The sequence below is a fragment of the Protomyctophum parallelum genome, assembly GCF_964188405.1.
Source record: "Protomyctophum parallelum genome assembly, chromosome: 3".
Classification (NCBI taxonomy): Eukaryota; Metazoa; Chordata; class Actinopteri; order Myctophiformes; family Myctophidae; genus Protomyctophum; species Protomyctophum parallelum.
This window is the reverse complement of record NC_139698.1, coordinates 35,243,916-35,269,337: the sequence shown is the minus strand read 5'-3', so window position 1 is coordinate 35,269,337 and position 25,422 is coordinate 35,243,916. Positions and strand designations below refer to the sequence as shown.

The following is a 25,422-nucleotide window of genomic DNA, read 5'->3' as shown; positions in this document are numbered from 1 at the left end:
AGGAATTTGTCTTGGTTCATACTCAACATATACAGACAACTATAGATACACAAACAAGAAGGACACAATACAAAAGCATAGCAGCATAGGATATTACATTCAGTTTTTTAAAGTGCTATATGCATATTGCTTCAAGTTCAGATGTCTATGGCTACAGGGTAATCAACCAATTGTTTGATGGGAATGTATTTAAATCTTTCTCACAGTATCACTTATATATAAAAAATTAAGGTTAGATATGTCTGATAATACTCTTCATATTAAGGGACAATGGGAAATGGAGTTGAACATTATAATAGAGGATGATATATGGGAAGATGTATGTTCTGGCTGTCATGGAGGACTACAGAGCCAAATATGGAAAGAATTTGACTGGAAAGCGAAAATGAGGTTCTTTAGTATTCACTAAGGACCAGTGCTATAATACATAAATTATTCTGTTAATAGTGGCAATAAAGATTGTGACACTTAATTGGATGAAACCCAACCCCCCTACTATGGATCAGTGGCGACAAAAAAAGAAACAAATATATAAGATGGAATACATGACAGCCCAGCTTCAAATGAAGCTTCCTAACTTCAAAAGGAGATGGGAGTTAGTGGCAGAATATTTGGAAGCAGATTATACAAAAGACTTCAAAGCTTTCGAATGAACGCCAAGAAAAGGAAGGCCCTGAACCAGCATATGGAACTCCAACCTCCCCCGTCAAATCAAACTCAGCTTCTTCTATGAGTTTGTTCTCCTATACGGCTGTTGACATGTGAATCCCTTGACTCCTTCAAAACCGCTCTCAAAGGGCACTTCGAAAATGGCCCCCGTAAAATCTGAAATTTGCACTTAAAAGTGTGTCACAAAAGTTGTGAAAATAGCACGAGGCATTGTGAGCTTGTAGATTGGCTATTTTCACTATTTTAAAATGTCTTTAAAATGATAATAAAAAAACTGTTTTGGACATACAAGGTTTCCGCTCAACAGCGATGATTTGCAATTAAATTACTGAATTGACCATAACTCTACCTGTGTGTTTTTCTAGTGTTAACATGGATGTAGCAGAGTTCCGTCGCAGGGGGAAGGAGATGGTAGACTATGTGGCCGACTACATGGAGAACATAGAACAACGTCCGGTGTACCCAGATGTAGAACCAGGCTACCTGCGTTCCATGATCCCTGCTGAAGCACCACTGGAGCCTGAGACATATGAGGATGTTATGAGAGACGTAGAGAGAGTCATCATGCCTGGGGTCAGTTCACTCTTCTTCTACCAGCCTACTTGGATCGAACGATGCAAGTAACACGTAATTCATATTTCCATCTCATTGTGGATTGTTGAAAAATATTGATATTTACACACAATTCAATTCAATTCAAAGGGCTTTATTGGCATGAGAAAACATACGTTTACATTGCCAAAGCACACACACACACTTAATTCCTACACTGACTGTTTGTTCTGACGCCTTCAGGCGTCTTAGTTATATTATTATATATTGATCTACACATAGGCCCTGTCCTGGTTTATTTGACCTGAAAATGTGAGTATACTGTATACACAGTTACACAGTTATACACAGTTAGTTAAGCTCTAGAACACACACACACACACACACACACACACACACACACACACACACACACACACACACACACACACACACACACACACACACACACACACACACACACACACACAGATACAGCTGTATGATAAACACAGTTAGATTCAAGTCAATGAGTGTGATATGCATGCACAGTAAGTAGATCATTCATCGTTCTGCTTTGTGTATCTTTCCCTAACAAAGATCCATAGCCAAGTACATAGCCTTGGGCAACAAAACCGTTCCCAAGCCATGGCCATAGATGAACACGTGTACATGGGCCGTACATTCAAATTAAATGCAGCTCTTTAATCAGGCTGCTTCCCACAGACCCTGAACAGTAGTCATCAAGCCACTCTTCTTTGGTGTATCATGGTCAGCTGTCCATGCAGCTCAAAGTGGTGCAGCCACGCTCTCGTCTCAGGTCCCACATCAAAGAGGCCATCCTCCGATGGCAGTCAATACAGGGAAGAGAAACAATGTTCACAATGAACAATGTTCACACTAAAGTTACAGCTGGCTGCAGTCACTGATGATCTCTGAGCAATTCAGCATGTATTCTACAACAGTGGGACACAGCCGTGTTGCCCTAATCATGAGGCACGTACATTGACAAAAAAACTATCTTTGCAAGAAGAGCCACAACAAGCCCCCAGCCTGCCCTAATCACTGGTTATCAAAGAAAGCACCCAGCCTGCCCTGCACGATTATGAAATGATGGACCATATCCGATCTCCGATTATTTGCAGGGACAAAAGCTCTAGAACACACACACACACACACACACACACACACACACACTCCGATACCGATTCTGACCGGTTCCGACATAATACAGAGGACCAAAGTAGAAACGAGCCTAGGCCCTATGGGCTTGGCCCAAAGCATGTTAATAAAGTATTCAATCAATCAATAAATAGCCTATACTCTTTCCCAAGTGTCTGTTTTCACAACTGAATGACTACTGAATGAGATGAGTACACAAATTAAATGTAAAGTTGATTTTACATATTTGATTTGTTTTGTTCTTACTAGAGGTATTAGACCTTTGATTTATATATTTAACTCATTGATGAATTTTTTATTTAATTACATTTTTGCTGTTGAAAACGTCTACAAGCTCACAAGGCATTGTGTTGCCACGCGTTGTGAGTTTGTAGATCCGCTATAATTATGTGCGGCACCGCGCTCAATTAAGTAGGCTATAATCAAGCTTCCATATGTGGCGCACAGCATACGGAGGGCAATTCTTTCAACGTAAAAATGCTTCATTCCAGTTCAGGAGAGTAAGGGGCAATTCTCTTCAATGCTGCCTTTGGTATGTTGAAGGGCCTTTGCGTTTTTTGCACCATGGTAAATGCTGCATCCGTGGTCTGGAGAGGGCACTTTTTACCAAGTGCCCTCTCCAGACAACGGATGCAGCATTTACATGCAGCATGCAGCCTCTAGTCTACCCCATTGTATGTCGGTCTGAAGTACAATGGGGTAGAGGCTTTGGAGCCCGATACACGTGCCTGATACAAGGCACAGTTGGTGATTTATGTGATCTGCAGTCTGCTCAAGCTCAAGCTCTCCGCACTCTAGTCTACTGGAAATGTCATGAACCCAGAAATATTGATTAACTTTTATGATAGAAATATAGGCCCAATGGATGAAATTCAGTTGGTTGCTAAAAGTTGCACGTTCAGCAATTTGAGTAATAATGTCATAATATGTGACCATACCATTACCATTAACAACGTATACTGTAAGGCACATTTGTGATGAGGAAATAAATAAAGGAGTATCACCTACTTCTTTAAGTGTCTTGCTCACATTTTGACATACAGTATAGATGGGGGTGAAACGGTGACCCTTTGAGTCACAGCCCCCTCTCTAACCACTCAGTTGCTGCCACCCCAACCAAGGGAATTTAAATTGTCATTAAGTGAATTTTCAATTGTATATAATTGTTCTTCTAGGTCACCCACTGGCACAGCCCTTACTTCTATGCCTACTTTCCAGCAGCCTCCTCTTTCCCTGCCATGCTGGGCGACATGCTTTGTGGAGCCATTGGCAGCATTGGATTTTCCTGGGTAACAAACATTACTTTTATTGTATTACTTCTGTTTATTTCTGTAGGTATTTTAAGTTAAGATGCAGGTGAAAATATTTAAAAGGTTCATAGTCAAATAAATGTGATATGACCACTGCAGAGTGCATCTCTGCCAGGCCGGATGGCCTACAGTACATATTATGTAAGTCTTACCCAAATATAGAGTTCCACCTTGCTCCAGACTGACATGACAGTCCAAAGTTCTAACCCCATAACAAAACCATAAAAAAGACGTTCATTATCACATGACTCCCTTCTCTCGGGATTTCCTAGCACCAAGTTTCCCCAAAACTGTCTTTATTAACTATACAGTTAATCTCTGCAAATAAAAGAGAAGTTGTCACATGACACCCTTCTCCCGAGATTTCCTAGAACAAAAAATACAGTTTTCCCAAAACTGTATCTAATAAACTTTTTTGCAGGGAATTCTTCAAAATAATGGTGCTAGAGTGCCAGCAGATGAGACAGATTTTACTCTGAAAGGCCCAGCCTTCCGTTACCCCCCAAAACCGGGAGGCATAATCTTCCGTTCTTACCTCACACTGTCACACGTCATACATACACGTCACTAGCATAATTAGTGTTTTAACTGTAAAATACATAAATATATTTCCGGTGCCTACGGCACTTACAAATAAAAGAGAAGTTGTCAAAACATATGAGGAATGGTTAAAGTGAAAATATACCTCACCCATTCTTGAGATAAGGGACAAAACTTTTTTCAAACTAGATTTTTTTTTTTTTTAAGATACATTCAAATCAAATAGATGTATTTGTAGACACAGGTCTCAACTACCAATCTTGAGAAGGAACAGGTTTTTCGCATAACATTTCTTTCTAAAATGGGACATTTATGCACTTAATACCTGATTCTTGTCAACTCCGTCAGACACACTCAAATCCCTTTTAATTGAATTTGATAATTTCAACAATAATATAAAGTCCTCAGTTATCTTATAATGGCTTTCAGTAATCAAGTTAAGTAATAAAATTCTTTTAATATTGTTTTGTTCCAATATCACACTATTATGAAATATCCAATTTCTCAAATCCGTCATTTCAACCTTTATTTTCAATATTATAACATGAAAACCATGTAAAAAAAAAAAAAAAAACATCATTACGTATCATTTCAGTTGGTGTTTCAATACATAATCACAAAAGATTTAACATTGAATTTTCTATTTCTTTGGAAATGAACAAAAACATCACGGGACGAACGTCTGACGGAGTTGACGAACATCTGACGGAGTTGACAAGATTAACTGATTTAGGTTCTAGACCACCTAGGATCTTGATTTTGGTGACTTAGGGCCGATTCATACTCCTATTTTACCGCTGTTTCGGCGTTGTAGTGCCGAAATGATTTCGGCTCGTCAGAAATTTTCAGTAGCACCGAAGAGCCGACTTTAGGACGGTACCCGCCCCCCCCGAACCTCAAATGACGTCAAATTGTAGGCTCTACAGCGCCGAACCGACTTTTATTCGGCTCTAAAATAGGAGTATGAATCGGCCCTAATCCCACATTTTCAAGGATGAGGAATACAGTGGTACTATTTATATTGGCCCTGTGACCATGGCAGCCATTTTCAAAATGGCCGCCACCTGCTGTTATTTTACAATAACTCAAGTTCTACACCACCTAGGATCTTGATTCTGGTGACTAATCCTACATTTTCAAGGAGGAGGAATACAGTTGTACTATTTAGATTTATCCTGTGACAATGGCAGCCATTTTCAAAAATGGTGGACCTGCTATTATTTTACCAATTTAGTCAGGGAATATTATCAGAATAATGTTAAATCTGTGAATACATTTCTTACCAAGAATTTTTTCACCAATGTGTTTGTAAAGGTGTCTACTAACATATCCCACATTGGTTTCTATTGAACATTTTTGACAGCTGCTGAAAGTTGGGTACCATACCAAGTGGCTATGGCCAAACTAGGGAGTCTATGGCCAAACTAGGGGTCAAACCCCTTGGGCTAAATTCGGCCATATATCCACTTGCCCAAATGTGCTGACCTCATTTTGTGATGACGGCTATGGCCGTTTTCAGCCCAAGGAGTGTTCGTCGTGCATAGCTAATGTTTGGAATGCATTCAGGATCATGAAAACTCCCTAGTTTGACATGTCACATGCTACTTTGCCTTATATAGGTTGTTGATGGTACCCCAACTTTCAGCAGCTGTCAAAAGTTCCCCTAGGGTGGTTGAATATAAAGCAATGTGGGATATGTTAGTAGACACCCTTCCAAACACATTGGTGAAGAAAATTCTTGATAAGGAATGTATTACCAGATTGTATTAATACCCCCTGACTAACTCATCTTCTAGACCACCTAGACCCGACTTCACCAACAGAGACCCGATTGACAACTAAACAACAAGTGTGGACAGCCCCACCAATTAGTGTTACGGAAAATAGCAAGTGTCTACCCTAGGCCCAGAGGGAGACACAGAACTTAGATGCGGCTCACATGTTGCACGACTCCTCAACAAGCTGCCACCAGAGATGAGAGCTGAATTCTGCCGCACAATGCTCTGCGGCCCAGGAGCAACCAACACCATGTTGGAGTTCTCTGAGTGGTTGAAGCACGAGTCCTAGCCATATAGCCTGTGCAAAGGCAAACACCTTGAAGACCTGCTTGAGGTGAACAGTGAGCAGTGAACAGTGAGCGAAAGACTGAAGACAGAAGATCTGCCTTCAGGACTATCAGGCAGGATGTGCAGACACTGAAGGCATCAGTGTCGTTCTGTGTCCCCAGCATGTCAACCAAAGCAATGTTACCAAATCAAAGGAGCCTTCACCTCAAGTCACCTGGGGCTGGGTGAGAAATCGTATCCTGTATCTAGCCTCACAACTAAATACAGACACTTGGCCAGACTGCCGTTTGAAAGGGTTAAACCCTTCATCCTGATTGGGGAAGACCACCCCACCTAATCACACCAACCGAACAAGTGAGGTTGGGGCCTCCAGGTGGGCCAGCAGCCATCTGCACAAGACTGGGCTGGACCCTGCAGGAAAGCAATCTCCAGCCAAGACAATGTAAGTTGACTATAACAGAGCCCCAGAACACAGAGGTCATGAGAAGGATGGAGAAACACTGGCAGGAGGCCACCAAGATCAACGCCACACTGCAGTGGCCAGTGAAGTCAAACTGTGCATCTGTACCTGAAAGGGACAAGTCAAAGGCCAGAAAGCCCACCTCCTTTTAATGTCCTGTCAGTAGCAACTCAACCTGCACCTGAAATAAGCCCTGACCCCTCCCAGAGAAAGTTCATCCTTGAAAATGTAATGATTAGTCACCAGAATCAAGATCCTTGGTGGTCTAAAACTTGAGTTATTGGTAAAATAACAGCAGGTTGGTGGTCATTTTGAAAAACAATGGCTGCCATGGTCACAGGACAAATCTAAATAGTACCACTGTCGAATTATATATGGATGTACCAATGTGTTATCAGAAGTGTAGTAAAATATAGAATAGGTCATAAGTATTGATCAGCTATTTTCACCCTGATGAGACTGCAAGGGAGAACTGCAGTCTCTCACAGCACATTCCATTGAAGCAACCTGGTAAAGGGGGTTGTGATCTAATCTTGATTGTGAAAACAAAGGGATTTATGACCTGGCCACAGGCTGGCAAGGAGAGAACTCTGAGTCACTGAGCAGAACATGTATAGGGAGATGCCATAATCTGGTAATTCTTCCTTTCATTGTAAAATGTGTTCTAAATAAAACCATTATTATACTGGGTTAGTAAAGCCTAGATAATATAAGAATGTAATGATCTTACAGCTAATCTAGACATTTTGATCTAGGTAAGCAACAGCTCGCATGACCGGAAGTGGTGGGGCTGTTGTAAGGGGCTGATGTCAGAATCCACAGGCGGAAATGTCTGTGGCTTCTCATTGGCTAAAGGGCAAGGGCAGAAAAACTGACCCTGCGTTCGGATTGGTTGCAAAGGCAAACCATTTCTTTAAAGTACTGTCTTGGCCAGAACTAAGGTAGATTCATCTAATACCATCACGATGATAGAGATCTGCAGAGGCCAGCGGTAAATATAATCATATGATATGTGCATTATTCCATAAATATGTTATAAATGTGTAAATATGATAATTAGGTTGTAACCAAATGTTTATATGTGTTTCTTTCTCCAAATCAATAATCTTGAATGGTAGATTTAAAACCACATAGTTGGAAGTGGCACACGCCACACACAAACTACAAGTGTTCAATATTAACCACACTTCACCAAATGAGAGTAGGTTAGGCTTTAGACTTTAAGGGCGTGCCAAATGCACAAGTTCCAGGGTACTATTTGTCAGTCTGCATTGGGGAAGTTTGAACAAACGTGTGAATGTTATATGTGTTTTATGTTTAAAGAATGAACTAATAAAAACCCTATAAAAAGCATATTTGATTCGTAAAACAAGGAAATTATTGAAGCATTAAATAAATCAATTGTGCGTATTGAACGTAGCTTATCTGCTGTATCTCTTGGGAATTCGGATCCCGGCAAATCTCACCAAAAACCGGACAACCACTGTATTCCTCATCTTTTAAAATGTATTATTAGTCGCCAGAATCAAGATCCTAGGTGGTCTAAAACTTGAGTTATTGTAAAATAACAGCAGGTGGCGGCCATTTTGAAAAACAATGGCTGCCATAGTCACAGGACAAATCTAAATAGTACCAATGTATCCCACATCCTTGAAAATGTATGATTAGTCACCAGAATCAAGATCCTAGATGGTGTAGAACTTGAGTTATTGTAAAATAACAGCAGGTGGCGGCCATTTTGAAATATGGCTGCCATGGTCACATGGAAAATCTAAATTGTACCACTGTATCCCTCATCCTTGAAAATGTAGTCTTAGTCACTAGAATCAAGATCCTAGGTGGTGTAGAACTTGAGTTATTGTAAAATAACATCAGGTGGCGGCAATTTTGGAAAATGGCTGCCATGGTCACCACGAGACAAATCTGTGATGGCCCTATAGCCAAAAATGTTCCTTAAGGCATGCTCTAACTGTGTGCCAAATTAGAATACGTCCCATTATTCAAAAACTATAATTTTATTGTTTTAGGAACACTTTTGTCAACTCCGTCAGATACATGTCAACTCCGTCAGACACAAAACCTGACGGAGTTGACGTCTGACGGAGTTGACAAAATGTAATTTGTTTTCATCTTAACCCTCTGTAGTACAATGTAGCCATTTTGTTTTTGCTTCATTTGTTAGCTAAACCTAACCCTAAACTTTTATAATAAACATTATTTTGGAATTCTTAACAAAGATCATAATAATGTCCTGACGGAGTTGACATGTAAAAGCTGTGACCACCCTGATATCAACATTGTTAGTTTAAAATATCAAACAATTGAATGCTTGTCAGACCAGGTGCTCCACTGTTGCAACAAATACAAACGGGACTTGGAAAAGGAGTCTTCAGGCTAAATCTGTCGACAATATTTTCTGATTAATTTAAGACTTTTAAAAAACCTGACGGAGTTGACGGGAGACGTGGGACACACATTTGATATGAGATATCTAATGGAAAATATAAATTAAAATTATTGTGTATATTGTTTGCTATGTTGTTGACAATCTACTTTAATTTAGTATGTATATTTATGTGATTGTGACAGTATTAGACACTTTTTTAGCAGTTTGAAATTATGACCACTTGCTGGGGACAGGCTAAATACAGGCGTTTTGGGGTACAGTGCCTGCTTTTAACTAATTCAGATGGCATATGAAAACAATTATAATGAAATTAATGGCATAATAATACACAACTGTATTACATTTAACTTTGCAAGTGCTTTTATTTTTATTAAATGTATTTATTTTTAACAATAATAAGGCTCTTATGTGTGGGACATGTTTTTTCCACTTTTGTCCCTCATCTCAAGAATGAGTGACCTATGAAATGAAATCAAAAATAACTTTTGTTTAAATGAAAATGTTAAGACAGGATGACATTTTGAATGCCATAGATAACTAGAACTGCACTCTGTCGAGTGCATACTTGCTTGTTGCACACTAGTAGGCCATAAATGGCCAACTAGTGCGCAAGCAGAGCGCGCAAGTACTTTCGACCGTTATAAACTGTCACTTTTGATGCGTATGCACCGTCCCAGCAAATTGTGCCTGATACGGCAGTGGTTCCAGATTACATACATGTATACACAGGAGCATTACTTTTAATCCTCCCAACACTAAAACATATCGTCATTACGTCACCATCGAAAACCAATTACACTGGCATTGGGTCCTTTAATCCACATATTTCTTACGTCATCATTGAGAGCTAGTTATACATATACTATATATATGCTGGGACCAGATTACATACATGACCATATTTCTTACGTCATCATTGAGAGCTAGTCATACATATACTATATATATGTAATTTGTAAGTTGATTAGCGGTATACTGTGGTTACTTTGCGCCAAAAACCGTCCCAGCCAACCCGCCACTTTTGATGCGTATGCAAATAAAACAACAAATTGTGCCTGATTTGCTGGGACCAGATTACATACATGACCATATTTCTTACGTCATCATTGAGAGCTAGTCATACATATACTATATATATGTAATTTGTAAGTTGATTAGCAGTATACTGTGGTTACTTTGCGCCAAAAACCGTCCCAGCCAACCCGCCACTTTTGATGCATATGCAAATAAAACGGCAAATTGTGCTTGATTTGCTGGGACCAGGTTACATACATGTATACACAGGAACATTACCTTTAATCCTCCCAACACTAAAACATATCGTCATTACGTCACAATCGAAGACCAATTAGTGGCAATTACACTCTGGCATCCACATATTTCTTACGTCATCATTGAGAGCTAGTTATACATATACAGTACACACACCATGTACTCTGGTCCCAGCAAATCAGGCACAATTTGCTATTTTATTTTAGTATATGTATTGTGGGGACTGAACAACACCAAGACACTCAATGGTACAGAATATCGCCTACTGGCGTGTTTATTAATTACAGACCCGTGGGTTTGAAAGTGTGATCAAATCATAATGCACAAAATAAATCATAAGAACAGTCACTGGTGGGAGCTCCAGGCTTTCCCTTCTCTCCCTAAGGGTGGCGCTGGCCGGCTCTTTCCCTACCAGTCCTCACGGGGTGTCTGTGTCAGAATTATAATGTTCCTCCTGTCTGAGACACACTGACGGGGCTTTCCTTTCCCCGTCTCAATCTCAGCAGCGGGGTTATGAATGAATGGGTTTAGTACCGGGAACGTGTTGCCTGTATGGGATAGAGAGAGTTGAATTAGAGCTTGCCCCTTCACATACAGAACACTGTGAGTTGTGTGTGTGTGTAGTCGCTTACCGCCAGTGCATGGCCCGACCTGTCTCTGTGAGCGTCATGGGAGAAGTGAGGGCAGACGGCAGAGGCAGCCTCGCCTACATGTTGTCTCTCTGTCTGGCTCCACAGGTGGCCTTGATTCGTATTCATGAACTTGAGACAGCATGTAGGCGGGCACGTAGCGGCTGTCTACCAGCTGGCCGAGTGGTAGGCGTGGCCTTCTCGACTGCACTCTGCCTCTCTCCCACTGGCTCTCTCGGGACCCATGCCTACCTGGCGGCCTGTTGCCTAGCGACATGCCACAGTATATAGTATATGCTCTCAATGATGACGTAAGAAATATGGTCATGTATGTAATCTGGTCCCAACAAATCAGGCACAATTTGCTGTTTTATTTGCATAAGCATCAAAAGTGGCGGGTTGGCTGGGACGGTGCATACGGACCGGGCGAAACTATTACTTGCGCGCTCTGCTTGCGCAAGTAAATATTCTAAAGAAAAGGAGGCTCAAGTGCCAAACTTAATTATTATTATTTACACTTTAACAACTTGAACTGAAGCCCAGCATGCCTGTTCTTGGGGAAACATTAGCAAACATTAGCAAACATAGCTCTACAAGCTGTAGATGTTTTTTGGCAAAGAGATTTAGAGTAGACTGTGAAAAAAACTAAGACTAGAGAAGTGGTTAAACTGGGAGGTCATTCAAGTCATGTTATTGGTTCATAATATGTTTAGGCTGCCAGTCCAGCCTGTACAGAGCTGGAGACTGTGATGTTGGACTGGCTTGGGAAAATGCTTCAACTACCTGAGGCCTTCATTGCTGGAACCCATGGACAAGGTGGAGGAGTCATTCAGGTCAGTGTCTGTGTAAATTACTGTAGCACTTGAGGGCATCAAAACCTAAACTAGGGTTAGATCCAGTATCTGCATTAATATTACACAGAAAAGTGGTTTAGTGCCGCGTTTCCATGATATCTGTAAAATATCAGAATCGTCCTTTGACATTTAAATCTTGCATCCTGTTTTGAGGTCCTATCTGGGTCCTACAACATTATTCACTGCCCGTTACATTTAGTTTTTTTATTAATTTGTGTTAAAGTGTGTGCGTGTGTGCGTGCGTGCGTGCGTGCGTGTAACGGCCAGGCTACCTGTTTCTGTAGTCCCTGCATTTATGCTTTTCATTGTTTTCCCAGTGAGTCATCAATTACATTCATCCAAAGTGACCCTTCTATTTTTCTACTCTAGTGATGGAACAGAGGTGATGAGAAAGGGAAAATCTTTATTTTTCAACAATCCACAATGAGATGGAAAAATGAATTACGTGTTACTTGCATCGTTCCCAAGTATGGTGGCCGACGGGTACAGGTCTAGTAATAATAATAATAATGGCTGGGTTTCCCAAACGCATATTCATGTGATTGAATGCAGAGGGTTGGAGGAGGTTCATTTGAGTGTATGAACAGTTAAGAACAAAGAAGTGGATTACTGGTATCACAGTGTCAGGGGCAGTTGGACCAAAATGCAGGCAAGAGCAGGTAGAGCTATTTCATTGATGATTCATTACATTGAATTACCTCCAAAATGTATCCAACGATTTTTGTAACCCATTTTTTCACCTAGTGTAATGTTGGGTGCTACTCTCCCTCTGCCAGTCTGGGGAGATCCCCGAAATGAGCTCATACTTACTTCAATGCATGAGGAGGGAGCAGGCCGCTTCTTATCACCTGACAGGGGGGGAATCATGAATGGAGAAAAGCAGCTAGCTAGTTGCTAGATGTTTTGTGAATCAAAACATGATTTGCTAGAATTCAAGATAGTGATATCCAATGTGGACATAGGCTACTACCTTCATTATCTGCACAATATGCAGACCAGATGAAAGGAACATTCCCTACCTTTCAAAACACAAAAGTGTTTATGCAAACATAATTGACTGACGCCAAATCTATTTTCAGCAGCAATTTGTCTTTTATTGATTTGTCCCGTCTCTCCCTGGTTCATAGTGCTAGATGAAATGGCAGGAAATTGACAGTCAAGCTGGGATCGTTTTGTGCTGCGAAAAGCTAATTATTGTTAGTTTAGCCTTCCATTGTGCATGCGTGCTTGCGTGCGTTTGCAGGGCGGCGAGTGGCAAAGCATGAGAGCGCACACTGATGACAGATCATGTCATGCGCTTCTATTGTCGCCACCTGAGTTGTATTTGTGTTTTGTGTCTTCTGTCTCTGTGTTGATGTGAGGATGGGGAGAGAGTGTGTGTGTGTGTGTGTGTGTGTGTGTGTGTGTGTGTGTGTGTGTGTGTGTGTGTGTGTGTGTGTGTGTGTGTGTGTGTGTGTGTGTGTGTTCTAGAGCTTTTGTCTTGCTCCTGCTCTTATTAAGTGCATCTCACTATGGTAACATGTGTTAAGAGGAGGCGGCTGGTGGTCTTAACACAGAACAGTACTGTACGTATCAAACTCATTTCCGTGGACTGAAACTTTATGATTTCCCATTAAAGTATAACTAACTGCATTTGAAGACAGTGTGTGGGAGGTTTTTCTTTTTCAAATTCCATCTGCTAGAGCTAGAAGTTTAACCTTTTCTGGGGCAAACATTCTATATTTTCATGAAAAGATACGATGTTCAAGCTCACAATGCCTTGCATTGGAAGCTTGTAGATCGGCTATTTTTGCCCAAAAGATATGGTGTAGACACTGTAGAGGTAAATACTAGCAAACCTAGTATAGAGCCCTGGTGGATCCGAGACAACTAAGTATACTGTATATGGTTTAAGTGTGGAAACCAATAATAAATGTGCTACAGTACTTTGGTACAATATGCCATATCATCTCTATATATTGATAGACAGAGGCAGGTTGGAGGCGTCTGATTTAGTGTACTGTCGAACATACAGTATGTCGATCACATTCACCTTGCATGGCTGACTTGAAGGACAGGAAGTATAATTTGGTTTGACCGTAAAACGAGAGGTCTTAACTGTCTAGTGTCTACTATAGTCTAATTGGTTTGGTCCATCCATTCACTGCCACTGAGCCACCACTCTTCAATCTACATGTTTTGATGTATGACTTGATTGATTTATAAATGCTAGTAATGACATCCAACAGCTCAAACAATTCAGTCTAGCTTATTAATTGAATACTGTGGGGACTGAACAACACCAAGACACTCAAGACGCTCAATGGTACAGAATATCGCCTACTGGCGTGTTTATTAAATACAGACCCGTGGGTTTGAAAGTCTGATCAAATCATAAATGGACAAATCATAAGAACAGTCACTGGTGGGAGCTCCAGGCTTTCCCTTCTCTCCGTAAGGGTGGCGCTGGCCGGCTCTTTCCCTACCAGTCCTCACGGGGTGTCTGTGTCAGAATTATAATGTTCCTCCTGTCTGAGACACACTGACGGGGCTTTCCTTTCCCCGTCTCAATCTCAGCAGCGGGGTTATGAATGAATGGGTTTAGTACCGGGAACGTGTTGCCTGTATGGGATAGAGAGAGTCGGATTAGAGCTTGCCCCTTCACATACAGAACGCTGTGAGTTGTGTGTGTGTGTAGTCGCTTACCGCCAGTGCATGGCCCGACCCGTCTCTGTGAGCGTCATGGGAGAAGTGAGGGCAGAGGCAGCCTCGCCTACATGTTGTCTCTCTGTCTGGCTCCACAGGTGGCCTTGATTCGTATTCATGAACTTGAGACAGCATGTAGGCGGGCACGTAGCGGCTGTCTACCAGCTGGCCGAGTGGTAGGCGTGGCCTTCTCGGCTGCACTCTGGCTCTCTCGGGACGCATGCCTACCTGGCGGCCTGTTGCCTAGCGACATGCCACACATCCTCCCTCCAAGCTTGCCGGTGGCTTCCGGAAGCGTCAGTCTCTTCCTCGTACCTCCTGGAGAGCGCGTCAGCGTGCGCTATGTCCTTCCCGGGCCGGTGTTGTACGTCGAACCTATAGTTCTGCAGCTCGAGGAACCATCTGGTGACGCGGTCATTCCTGTCTTTGTTGCGGGACATCCACTTCAGGGGGGCGTGATCTGTGATGACGGTGAACTGCCTCCCCCAGAGGTAGTATCGAAGGTGATGAATAGCCCATTTGATGGCGAGACATTCCTTCTCCACCGTGGCATAGTTGCGCTCGTGCTTGAGTAGTTTCCGACTGACATACGTTACCGGGTGTTCCTCTCCGTCTATGACCTGCGAGAGCACGGCTCGTACACCCGTTCCCGAGGCGTCGGTGTGGAGGATGAACGGTTGGCTGAAGTTCGGGGCATTGAGGACCGGTTCCTCACATATAGCCGCTTTCAGCGTGTGGAAAGCCTCCTCCGCTTCGGGGGTCCACCCTACGTGGTGGGGCAGGTTCTTCTTGGTCAGGTCATAGAGTGGCGCTGCAAGAGTGGCAAAGTCTTTAATACATTTTTGGTAGTAGGCAATGAGCCCCATAAATGATTTCACCTGCTTCTTGGTGATTGGTCGGGGCCATTCCCTCAGCCCTTCCACCTTCTTCCGCTGAGGTTTGACGCAGCCTCTTCCCACCGTGAAGCCCAAGTAATCTGTCTCCGTCAGGCCGATGCGACACTTTTTGGCGTTGGCTACAAGCCCGGCTTTACGCAGCGCTCCGAGCACTGCTTTGAGGTGTTGTAGGTGTGACCCCCAGGTGGCGCTGTGGACCACGATGTCATCCAGATATGCCCCGGCAAAGTCCCGGTGGGGTCTAAGGACCCGGTCCATTAGTCGCTGAAACGTGGCGGGCGCCCCATGGACACCGAACGGGAGGACGTTATACTGAAAAAGGCCCTCCGGGGTGGAGAAGGCGGTTTTCGGCCGATAATGGGACTTGCCAATACCCTTTTGTGAGGTCTAGTGTACTGACGAACCGGGCGGGGCCCAGCCGCTCGATCAACTCATCTGCGCGAGCCATCGGATACGCGTCGAAAGTCGACACCTCATTCAACTTCCGAAAATCATTGCAAAAGCGCAGTGAGCCGTCTGGCTTGGGCACTATTACTATAGGACTGGCCCAGGGGCTATAGGACTCCTCTATCACGCCAAGTTCTAGCATTTGCTTTACCTCGTCCTTGATCGCTATGCGGCGCGCCTCGGGTATACGGTACGGCCGTTGGCGGACCACCTTACCGGGGGTGGTTTCGATGTCATGTTCGATGACGTGCGTGCGTCCTGGCCGTTCCGAAAACACATCCGCGCACTGGCTAAGCAGCTCCTGCACGTCCTGCCGCTGCGTCGGTGATAGGTCTTCTCCTATGGGGACAGGGAAGGTTGTGAGTGAGAGACTGGGTGGAACAGTGCTAGGCGGGTGCCACTTTTTAAGGATGTTAACGTGGTATACCTGGTGTGGTTTTCGCCTGCCTGGCTGTCTCACTCTGTAGTTGACCGGGCCAATGCGCGTCTCCACCTCATAAGGCCCCTGCCACTTGGCCAGAAACTTACACTCGCTCGTTGGCATGAGGACGAGTACCTGCTCGCCCACCTGGAACTCTCTCACGCGTGCCCCCCGGTTATTGATGCGCGCTTGATCCCGCTGTGCGCGTTCCATGTGTTCGCGCACCATGGGCCAGATTTTGCGCGCCCTCTCCTGTAGCCTGTCAACATGCTCTATCACACTTCTGTGCGGTGACGGCTGCGTTTCCCACGCCTCCTTGGCTATGTCCAACAGCCCGCGGGGTCTCCTCCCATATACCAATTCAAAGGGGGAGAAACCTGTCGACGCCTGGGGAACCTTGCGAATAGAGAAGAGGACATAGGGGATTAGCTGGTCCCAATCTTTTCCGTCTATGTCAACCAGTTTCCTGAGCATCTTTTTCAACGTTTGGTTAAAGCGTTCCACTAAGCCATCCGTCTCGGGGTGATAAATGGAGGTGCGGATGCGCTTGATCTTTAGCCATTTATACAGCACGTTTAGCATGCGTGCCATGAAACAGGTGCCCTGATCCGAAAGAATCTCCGCAGGTATTCCGACTCTACTAAATAGCATTAAAAGTTCATGTGCTACTGTTTTGGCCGTGGCAGAGCGGAGCGGGATGGCCTCGGGATACCGGGTGGCATAATCGAGTATTACCAGTATGTAACGGTGCCCTCTAGCGGATTTCGGGAGGGGTCCCACAATGTCCATGGCTAGACGCTCAAATGGAGTTTCAATAATAGGCAGCGGTACTATAGGATTTCTATATGTAGGCCACAGGGCCGTTTTCTGACACTCAGAACAACTTTGGCAAAAGGCTTCGACAGCCCTCTTAACTCCCGGCCAGTAAAATCTTGCCAGTATACGCTCATAGGTTTTCTGCACGGCGAGGTGCGCGCCTAACTGATGCGTGTGTGCAAGATACAGCACCCGAGTGACATACTGTTTTGGTACTAGGAGCTGCTCTACTTCCTCTTCTCGCTTGTCCTTAACCACCCGGTATAACAGTCCAGCTTTACACATAAAGTAGGGGAAATTAAGTACACTCACCCCGCTCTGCTTTTGTCCGTCGATGACGTCAACACGCTGCCGCGCCATCTCCAAGTTGGTGTCGCTCCACTGTGCTGTAGCGAATTCTCCTACCCTAGGGGGTGTTCGCGTTGGGGAACTCAGCGAAGGGGTCTGCTCCTGGGTCGCAGGGTGGTTCGGGGTCCCCTTCAGTGCCGGGGTCGTCAGCGCTGTGGGAGCTGTCACTTCTCGAGGCGTCAGACGGGGCTCCAAACGCTGGGCATGCGGGTCGTGTCCCGCGGGGTGGCCGTGGTCTGTTTTGTCGGCGGCGGCGGCGTGATCGCCTCCCTGGCGGCCTCTCCACGCCGGGGCGCCAGTGGCGCTCGAACAGGGCACAGTCATATCCGATCAGCAGGGGGACCGGTAGGGTTGGTACTACGCCCGCTGACACTAGTGTGGTGCCGCGGGTGGTTTGAATGTGTATCTTGCTTACTGGATAGTCACGTTGGTTTCCATGCACGCAGCTGACGGGCACGGTGGTCTCGCTCACGGTCCCGGCATAGTCGGCGTGGAACAGTGTCACTGCGCTGCCCGAGTCCAGGAGGGCCTCCGTGTCGACGCCGTTGATTCTCACCGGGAGGTTGGTGTGGCCGCGGCGGTCGGTGCCAGTGTGCAGGCAGCGTCTGCCGGCGTCGGTGCTGCCCGCAGAGGGCATTGGGACATCGCCCCCGTGACGATCTGGGCAAGACCAGGAAAGGTGGTCAGCCTGGCCGCACACGTAACAGCGGCGGGCCTGGTCCTGGTTCCGAGGGCTCCTCTCCTGTTTGCCCGTGCGCTGTCGGGGTGGTGAGCGGCCCGCTGGCGGTCCCCTCCTATCCCGTCCTGTGCGCTCCTCCTGTTTGGGTTTCGCTGCTTCGCTCCTGTTTCCTTTCATGACGTCCAGGGTCACTACGTAATTCTCTACAAGGTTCACCAGCTCGTCAACCGAGCCGGGGGCAACCTGGGCTACATACTGTCGGGCATCTGGCGGCAACACTCTGATACATTTATCGATCATTACTCTATCTACGGCGGGTAAGTCACCTGCTGTCGTTAACCAGCTATGAGTCAAACGGCCCAGGGCCGCTATTTGCGCGCGGGGTGGCTGAGAGAGATGGAAGGTCCAGTCATGGAAACGCTGTGCGCGTGCCGGTAAGCTGAGGCCCTGGCGAGCGAGTATCGCTATCTTTAGCCGCTGGTAGTCTCGGGAATCTGCGAGGGACAAATCTCCCCACGCCCGTTGTGGTTCCCCGGTGAGAAACGGCGCCAGGATGTTGGCCCAGTCAACCACTGGCCAACGCTCTCGAGCCGCGGTGCGCTCAAACAAGTCAGTGTACGTCTCGATGTCATCTTCTGGCGTGAGTTTAGTGAGTACTTCGGCTGGGTTGCGCGCAACGTTAGCCTCTCTATGGAAGTGGCGCACTAACTCATGGACCGAGGCTTGTAAATTGTTTTGGCTCTGGAGGAGCGCGTCAATTGCCTGGTCCCTATCCATCTGTCCCGGAGAGGTTGGTGTGGTTCAGTTCGTAAAATCCCACTATTCTCCACCACTTGTGGGGACTGAACAACACCAAGACACTCAAGACGCTCAATGGTACAGAATATCGCCTACAGGCGTGTTTATTAAATACAGACCCGTGGGTTTGAAAGTCTGATCAAATCATAAATGGACAAATCATAAGAACAGTCACTGGTGGGAGCTCCAGGCTTTCCCTTCTCTCCGTAAGGGTGGCGCTGGCCGGCTCTTTCCCTACCAGTCCTCACGGGGTGTCTGTGTCAGAATTATAATGTTCCTCCTGTCTGAGACACACTGACGGGGCTTTCCTTTCCCCGTCTCAATCTCAGCAGCGGGGTTATGAATGAATGGGTTTAGTACCGGGAACGTGTTGCCTGTATGGGATAGAGAGAGTCGGATCAGAGCTTGCCCCTTCACATACAGAACGCTGTGAGTTGTGTGTGTGTGTAGTCGCTTACCGCCAGTGCATGGCCCGACCCGTCTCTGTGAGCGTCATGGGAGAAGTGAGGGCAGAGGCAGCCTCGCCTACATGTTGTCTCTCTGTCTGGCTCCACAGGTGGCCTTGATTCGTATTCATGAACTTGAGACAGCATGTAGGCGGGCACGTAGCGGCTGTCTACCAGCTGGCCGAGTGGTAGGCGTGGCCTTCTCGGCTGCACTCTGCCTCTCTCCCACTGGCTCTCTCGGGACGCATGCCTACCTGGCGGCCTGTTGCCTAGCGACATGCCACAATACTCTAAGAAATTGATTGCCTTGCTTTGTGGTAATGTCCTCTGAAGCCTTGACGGCATGCTCAGTTTGTGCTGTCATGTGATATTAGCTTGGTTGTACAATCAATGACTCATCGTAGTGGCCTTACTACCCCTCTGATTATGGGCTATAAGTGAATAGACAGGCTTTCTGTTGGGATCAAAGGCAATTTGCAAGAGAATAACAGGCTGATGTTGTAATGGTGTCGTATCTGATGCCATATATGGAGATGTTTGACAATTTGGTACAGGGGGGTTGCCATACCTTTTCCTTTGATGTCTTTGTCCTGAACTGTATAGGAGCCTGTTAAAATGTCTGTATGCTAGTGAGTTGCCCAGAAGCCGTGAGGCTGCTGGGTACATGCATAGCTCAGGCCACGATCAGCTGTACTCTGTACTTTGAGAATAAATGGAACTCCGAAACCTTCATTCATCCGTCTGCCGTCGACTTCATTCTCTGAGTGTTTTAGTCTACTCTAAGTCTGTTTATGGGCTACATGAGAGAAAAGCACAGTCTTCTCTTTATAGTTCAGATACTTCAATGGGCAATGAGGATACTCTGGGCTCTCTTTCATAGTCTCTGATGTATGTGCATCTTCTTGTGCTCCATAACTCAAGAGTTATGGGCGTCCTTGAAGTTAAAAAGTTTGAGAACCACTCAACCACTTAACTACTGGAAGCTAGGAACAAAATGAAAGGAAGGGACGTGAAGTCACGTGACTCAATGCCGGGGATGCGCCATGACGCTCATGGGTGGCAAATCTCACACCGGATGTTCGATTAAATAGCAGTTAATGGAGCTCGTTGTTATAATTAGTCCATGCACAGTACATCTTAGTCTGTGTACTTGAACTTGAGATACAGTGTACTTGATATGGATTGTGTACTGCCTGTATTGGAGCTTACTTTATGGATAGGCTACGAGAGACATCTCAGCGCCAGCAAGGTCAGCCTTGCTGCAGTAGTCATTATCATGTCACGTTTCTATGTCTCATATCTTGTTGTCATTATGATCCAGCACTATATATGTTCCTGTTTGTGTAATAAACTTTGTGAACCTTTAGCGTGATACTGTCTCGTGTCGCGTTATTGTTCTCCCGGGCCCGCTGCCGCAGTCGCCGTACCGAAGGAATACTTCAACCGGATTATCACACACCACAGCATGCACACACTACCTGTCTGTCAAACCAGACGAGGGTCCAGTACTTTTACACTGTTTATGATTGAACGATTGCGACCTTTGTCATATAATCGGTTCAGGAATATAAAAGACATATCACAAGTTGTTTTCTAGTAACATGCTTTTCGATGTGCACAGTATAGGTATCGTTTCTGTCTCGGAGGCATCACGAGATTTGGTTGCCAGACAGGAAACGGTGAATTACAGTGTACACAACACAGCGATTGATGTGTTATAGGCTATGTCTTCATTTATTTTCCAGAAGCGATTATTTTACAATGGTCTCAATCATTCAGAAATAGTGGTCGTTCACATGCTTGTCCACTCAGCTCCATTCCACCAGAGTTTCGGCAGCAGTTTGCCACCGAGTGCATGTGACGAATCTGCCGGCTGGAATTTCCTTTCATTTCTTTGTTCCTAGCCCAGAAGTAGGAAGAGTTCTTTCCAAAATGGCCGCTGTACATATACCCTATTAGCAACAGTTTGTACCATGTGTGGTTGAAGAAAAAGGAAACAAGCGATAACTAACAAAGTATTTGACTAATTGCTTTATAGTTGTTTGCTGTACTTTATACTGTACATTCAAATGTATCGGTAATTTACTTTCTGCTGGGACAGAGGGAGGAAAAAAACCGTATGATGAGGCCCTGATTACCATTTAAACTGGCATGTGACCATTCTATCATTTTGAAGATCCGTTTTACAATGGGGTAATACATAAATTGCCCTCGCTCTGCGCACAATCGTATAATGAAAGGCATATCGGCCCGTGTTGAACGCACACACATATGGCATACGGCGTTCCTGAATATTTTAGCATTGTGGGAGTGTCCATATGTTAATTATTTTCGCTTTGCGCAATTTGCTATTAAGCCCCTTGACCTAAAAACACTCAGCGCATAACGATTAGACGTGGGTCTGACCACCTCATAAACGCAAAAAGCACTGTTTGATTTTATACTTGAGCGGCTCTGGGAGGCTGCTGGAGTGTTGCCATGTCTGTTTATTATAAGCGGCTTCTTTTTCTGTAAAGTTGCTTGTAAATATTGGTAGTTGTAGCCTACTAGTTGTGGTTGCTTTTCTTGTTTCTAAAGTGGTTATTTGGGCTTTTCTCCTAATGTTGTTTAAACCAGTGATCCTCACACAGCACATTCCCATGTCAAGGATCCCCAGATGAATGCATTTGCCCAACTAAGGACGGCTAATCCAAAAATGTAATTACATTTTTCCAAGATTACTTTTGAAAATAGCAGATCTATACCAGCTCACAATGCATCACATTCATTCATTAAAACTATGAACTCTGACTGCAGGGGGATATATATAATGATCATTATAACAATGTGCAAGAACATATTTAAAAAGAAGGAAGAACTTTATATTTGTGGACAATCAAAATATGTTTTTTTATTTTAATGTGGTGTCATTAAAGTTTATCTGGATATGGCAGACTCACTATCTAGAAAATAAAAACATGGCACTTCATTTAAAATAGGTTACAGACCCCTGTTATATGCACTTATTTTTATAGACCTATTTACTTGTTTCTATGAGACATGGCAACAGCCTCTTTTTGCGTCTTTTTTTTGTAAAATGTTGAGATTAGAAACGGCCATAATTCTTTCATTTCTCAACCTTAAAAATAAATAAAAACATCTCCATAATCCGTGGGAAGTTTGCTTTCATATGCTGTATCACACCCGATTCAAGTCTTCTTCAATAAAATGCTAAGAGCGAAGACCATATACCATCGGGGCCACAGGCACAGCATTAAGCAGCAGCATTCAACTCATTCCTTCATCATGACTTGAATGAAATAAAATATAATAAACGTTATTTTACTGGTGTTTTTCAATAGAAACAAATTATTTTGAGGCATAAAGGTGACAGCATGCAGTGCAATAGGAATAATTAACCCAAATGTGACCAAGTCATGTCATGTCTTCTATGGTGCCAGCCTGAAGAAATGTAATACCATGATCCCCAAAGTGCGCATTCCGTATGTGACATCAGCTGACTGGTAAAGAGAATAGTACGGACATGTTGATTGGGTACGTCTCAAACACTCCTTAAACACACCCATGACTAATTCAAGGCCGTTTTGCGCAATCCACGGGGTGTCGAAAGCGCTTCTTAACATGCCCAAAATTGCAATATGACATACCACTAAGGTTGGGCGATATGCCAATTTTTTTCAACCGCCCATCGTCTGACAAATATTCGCCGATTAACGATGTATTCGTGTCGTAAAAGTAAAGTGAGAACAGCTCACTGCAGGTCGCAAAAAAGCCAGATCTACAAGCTCTCAAGGCGCCGCGTCCTGCCTGTTTTTGCAGCTCCGTTCGCTAGGCGTTGAGAGCTTGTAGATCAGTCTGTTTCTGCAGCGCAGCTGCGCAAGTGCGCAGCCAGGGTAACTTGCTCCCTTGCCTCCCCGCACCGGTCAGTCCGAGGCTCGGAGTGGAGCGCACAAGCTGCTGCGGCCGGGCTGCTGCTGATCTACAAGCTCTCAAGGCATCGCGTCCTGCCTGTTTTTGCAGTGCCGTTCGCTACGCGTTGAGAGCTTGTAGATCTGTCTATTTTTGTGTCGGTGTTCGTTCACGTTGTCAATAAAAATAACTTAGATTACAGGCGGATATGAAGTTCAATCAGTGGGTTGAAGCACCAGTAGGGGCTACACGCTAAGCTAATGCTAAGCTAAGCGCTATTATGATCCCCGAGCCTATACACTAACACTAGACAGTTTTTTTATTTCCCCCCCCCCCCCCCCCCCCCCCCCCGACTTCACGGGTGAGGCATTGGGATTGTGATGAGACACGAGACAGCAGTGTGCATTCTGTTGTGACTGTATATTATTAAACTGCATGGGTCTGGACTCCGGAGCTTAAACAACATGTAGGCTACGTCCTCCCAGCTCCCAGCCTTTACTTTGGCTGGCGGCTGCCGTAAGTGCCGTGCCCCGGTGCCTGATGCTGCGGAGTGCGGCGACTGTGGGAGCATACATTATAGGCTAACGGGAGGAGGTGATTTCCACCCGGCCGCTGTTACTACTTTGCTGGGCCAAATTGATTCACATGTTGCTCACACTTTACAGGTTAATTGGGCTAAATCGTCCCGAGAAATCGCCTAATAAAAATATTCGGCGATTGGATTCGTATATTCGCGATTGACGATGTATTCGTATCGTCACCCAACCCTACATACCACACGCCCCCAGCTCATAAAACTGTAATATGATTAGTAATATTATTTGAACTGCTTAATGGAGCCCCAAGACTTCATTTTGAATCATAATCAAACTCATCTTCTCCACAGGGCACGGCCAGTGAAGCAACCCTTGTGGCCCTGCTAGCTGCTCGCTGTAAAGCAGTCCGACGGATCCAGGCCTCTGAACCACAACGCACTGAAGGTGACATCATCTCCAAATTGGTTGCCTATACCTCTGACCAAGTAAGAGCAAAAGCACATCATAGAGAAACACCTTTACGTTAATGCAAATTGTCATTCACGTGACTTCAATCTAGATTAGGAAACACAAGCATTCACTGTTGAATGGTGGAACAACATGCAGTTGTCTACTTTTGTGTTTGTGTCTAAAACTCTCATACACTATAAACAATATAGGCTTTGGCTATCAGCTGTTCTGTGCGCATGCACACATGTATAGTACACATGTATAGCACACATGTATATATAGTGTGCGCATGAGCACATGGGTTCTGTAACAAAAAAAAAAATCACCATTACACGACTGGACAGCAGTCCGTTGTTTATCTCCTCCCAGTTGAAGAATAATGCACTTTTCTTCCATTTTCCTATTTGACAAAGATACAGTATGCTTTTGAATTGCATCAGCTTGGTTGTGCTTTTACAGTTTATCTCTACATATTTTGAACAAATCTATATAAAGCATACTATTTCCTGTTTGGTTTAATGGATGAATTGTCCCATAGTTGTTACTCTGGCTGTAGTTTATGTCCAAAACTCTCTATATATATAACTCTAAAGTATAATGTTTATGAAAACATGCAATACAGCTGCAACTTCTTTATCTGTTATAACTCTCCAGTCACATTCATCAGTGGAGCGTGCTGGTCTGATAGGTGGTGTTCTCATGAAGAAAATCCCAACAGATGACACCTACACTGTCAAAGGAGAGGCGTTAAAAAAGATGGTGGAGGAAGACAAGGCAGAAGGACTCATCCCGTTTTATGTAGGAAAACAGTAAAATACACATTACACTTAGCCTACAGAAATATATGCAAGCACACATAAAGTATTATGTAAATGGCCAAGGCACACATACAGCATGTTAGCAAACAGGTACATGTGAACACGTGTGTGCCCGTGCACACAGTATCACGTTTTTCCACTATAGACCAGTCCTGAAATGGAAAAAACCCTGTAAGCATTCTTGAGGAAAAGTACTTAAAAGGGATAGTTCAGATTTTTTGAACTTAAGTTGTATGAAATACTTGCCATTAAT

At 44.5% G+C, this 25,422-nt stretch overlaps 1 protein-coding gene across 1 annotated transcript in view; it reads left to right on the top strand.

Moving 5' to 3' along the window:
• Positions 1-1,041: 1,041 nt before the first annotated feature.
• The window catches only part of LOC310856667 (aromatic-L-amino-acid decarboxylase-like), a gene marked incomplete at both ends in the record, with an annotated part of 37,636 nt that continues 13,255 nt past the window's right edge, over positions 1,042-25,422 (top strand). The window contains 5 exons of the mRNA XM_083762138.1: positions 1,042-1,242; positions 3,558-3,671; positions 11,780-11,899; positions 24,252-24,386; positions 25,006-25,149. Coding sequence (XP_083618264.1) covers positions 1,042-1,242; positions 3,558-3,671; positions 11,780-11,899; positions 24,252-24,386; positions 25,006-25,149 — 714 coding nt within the window. The remainder of the gene's footprint in view (positions 1,243-3,557; positions 3,672-11,779; positions 11,900-24,251; positions 24,387-25,005; positions 25,150-25,422) is intronic.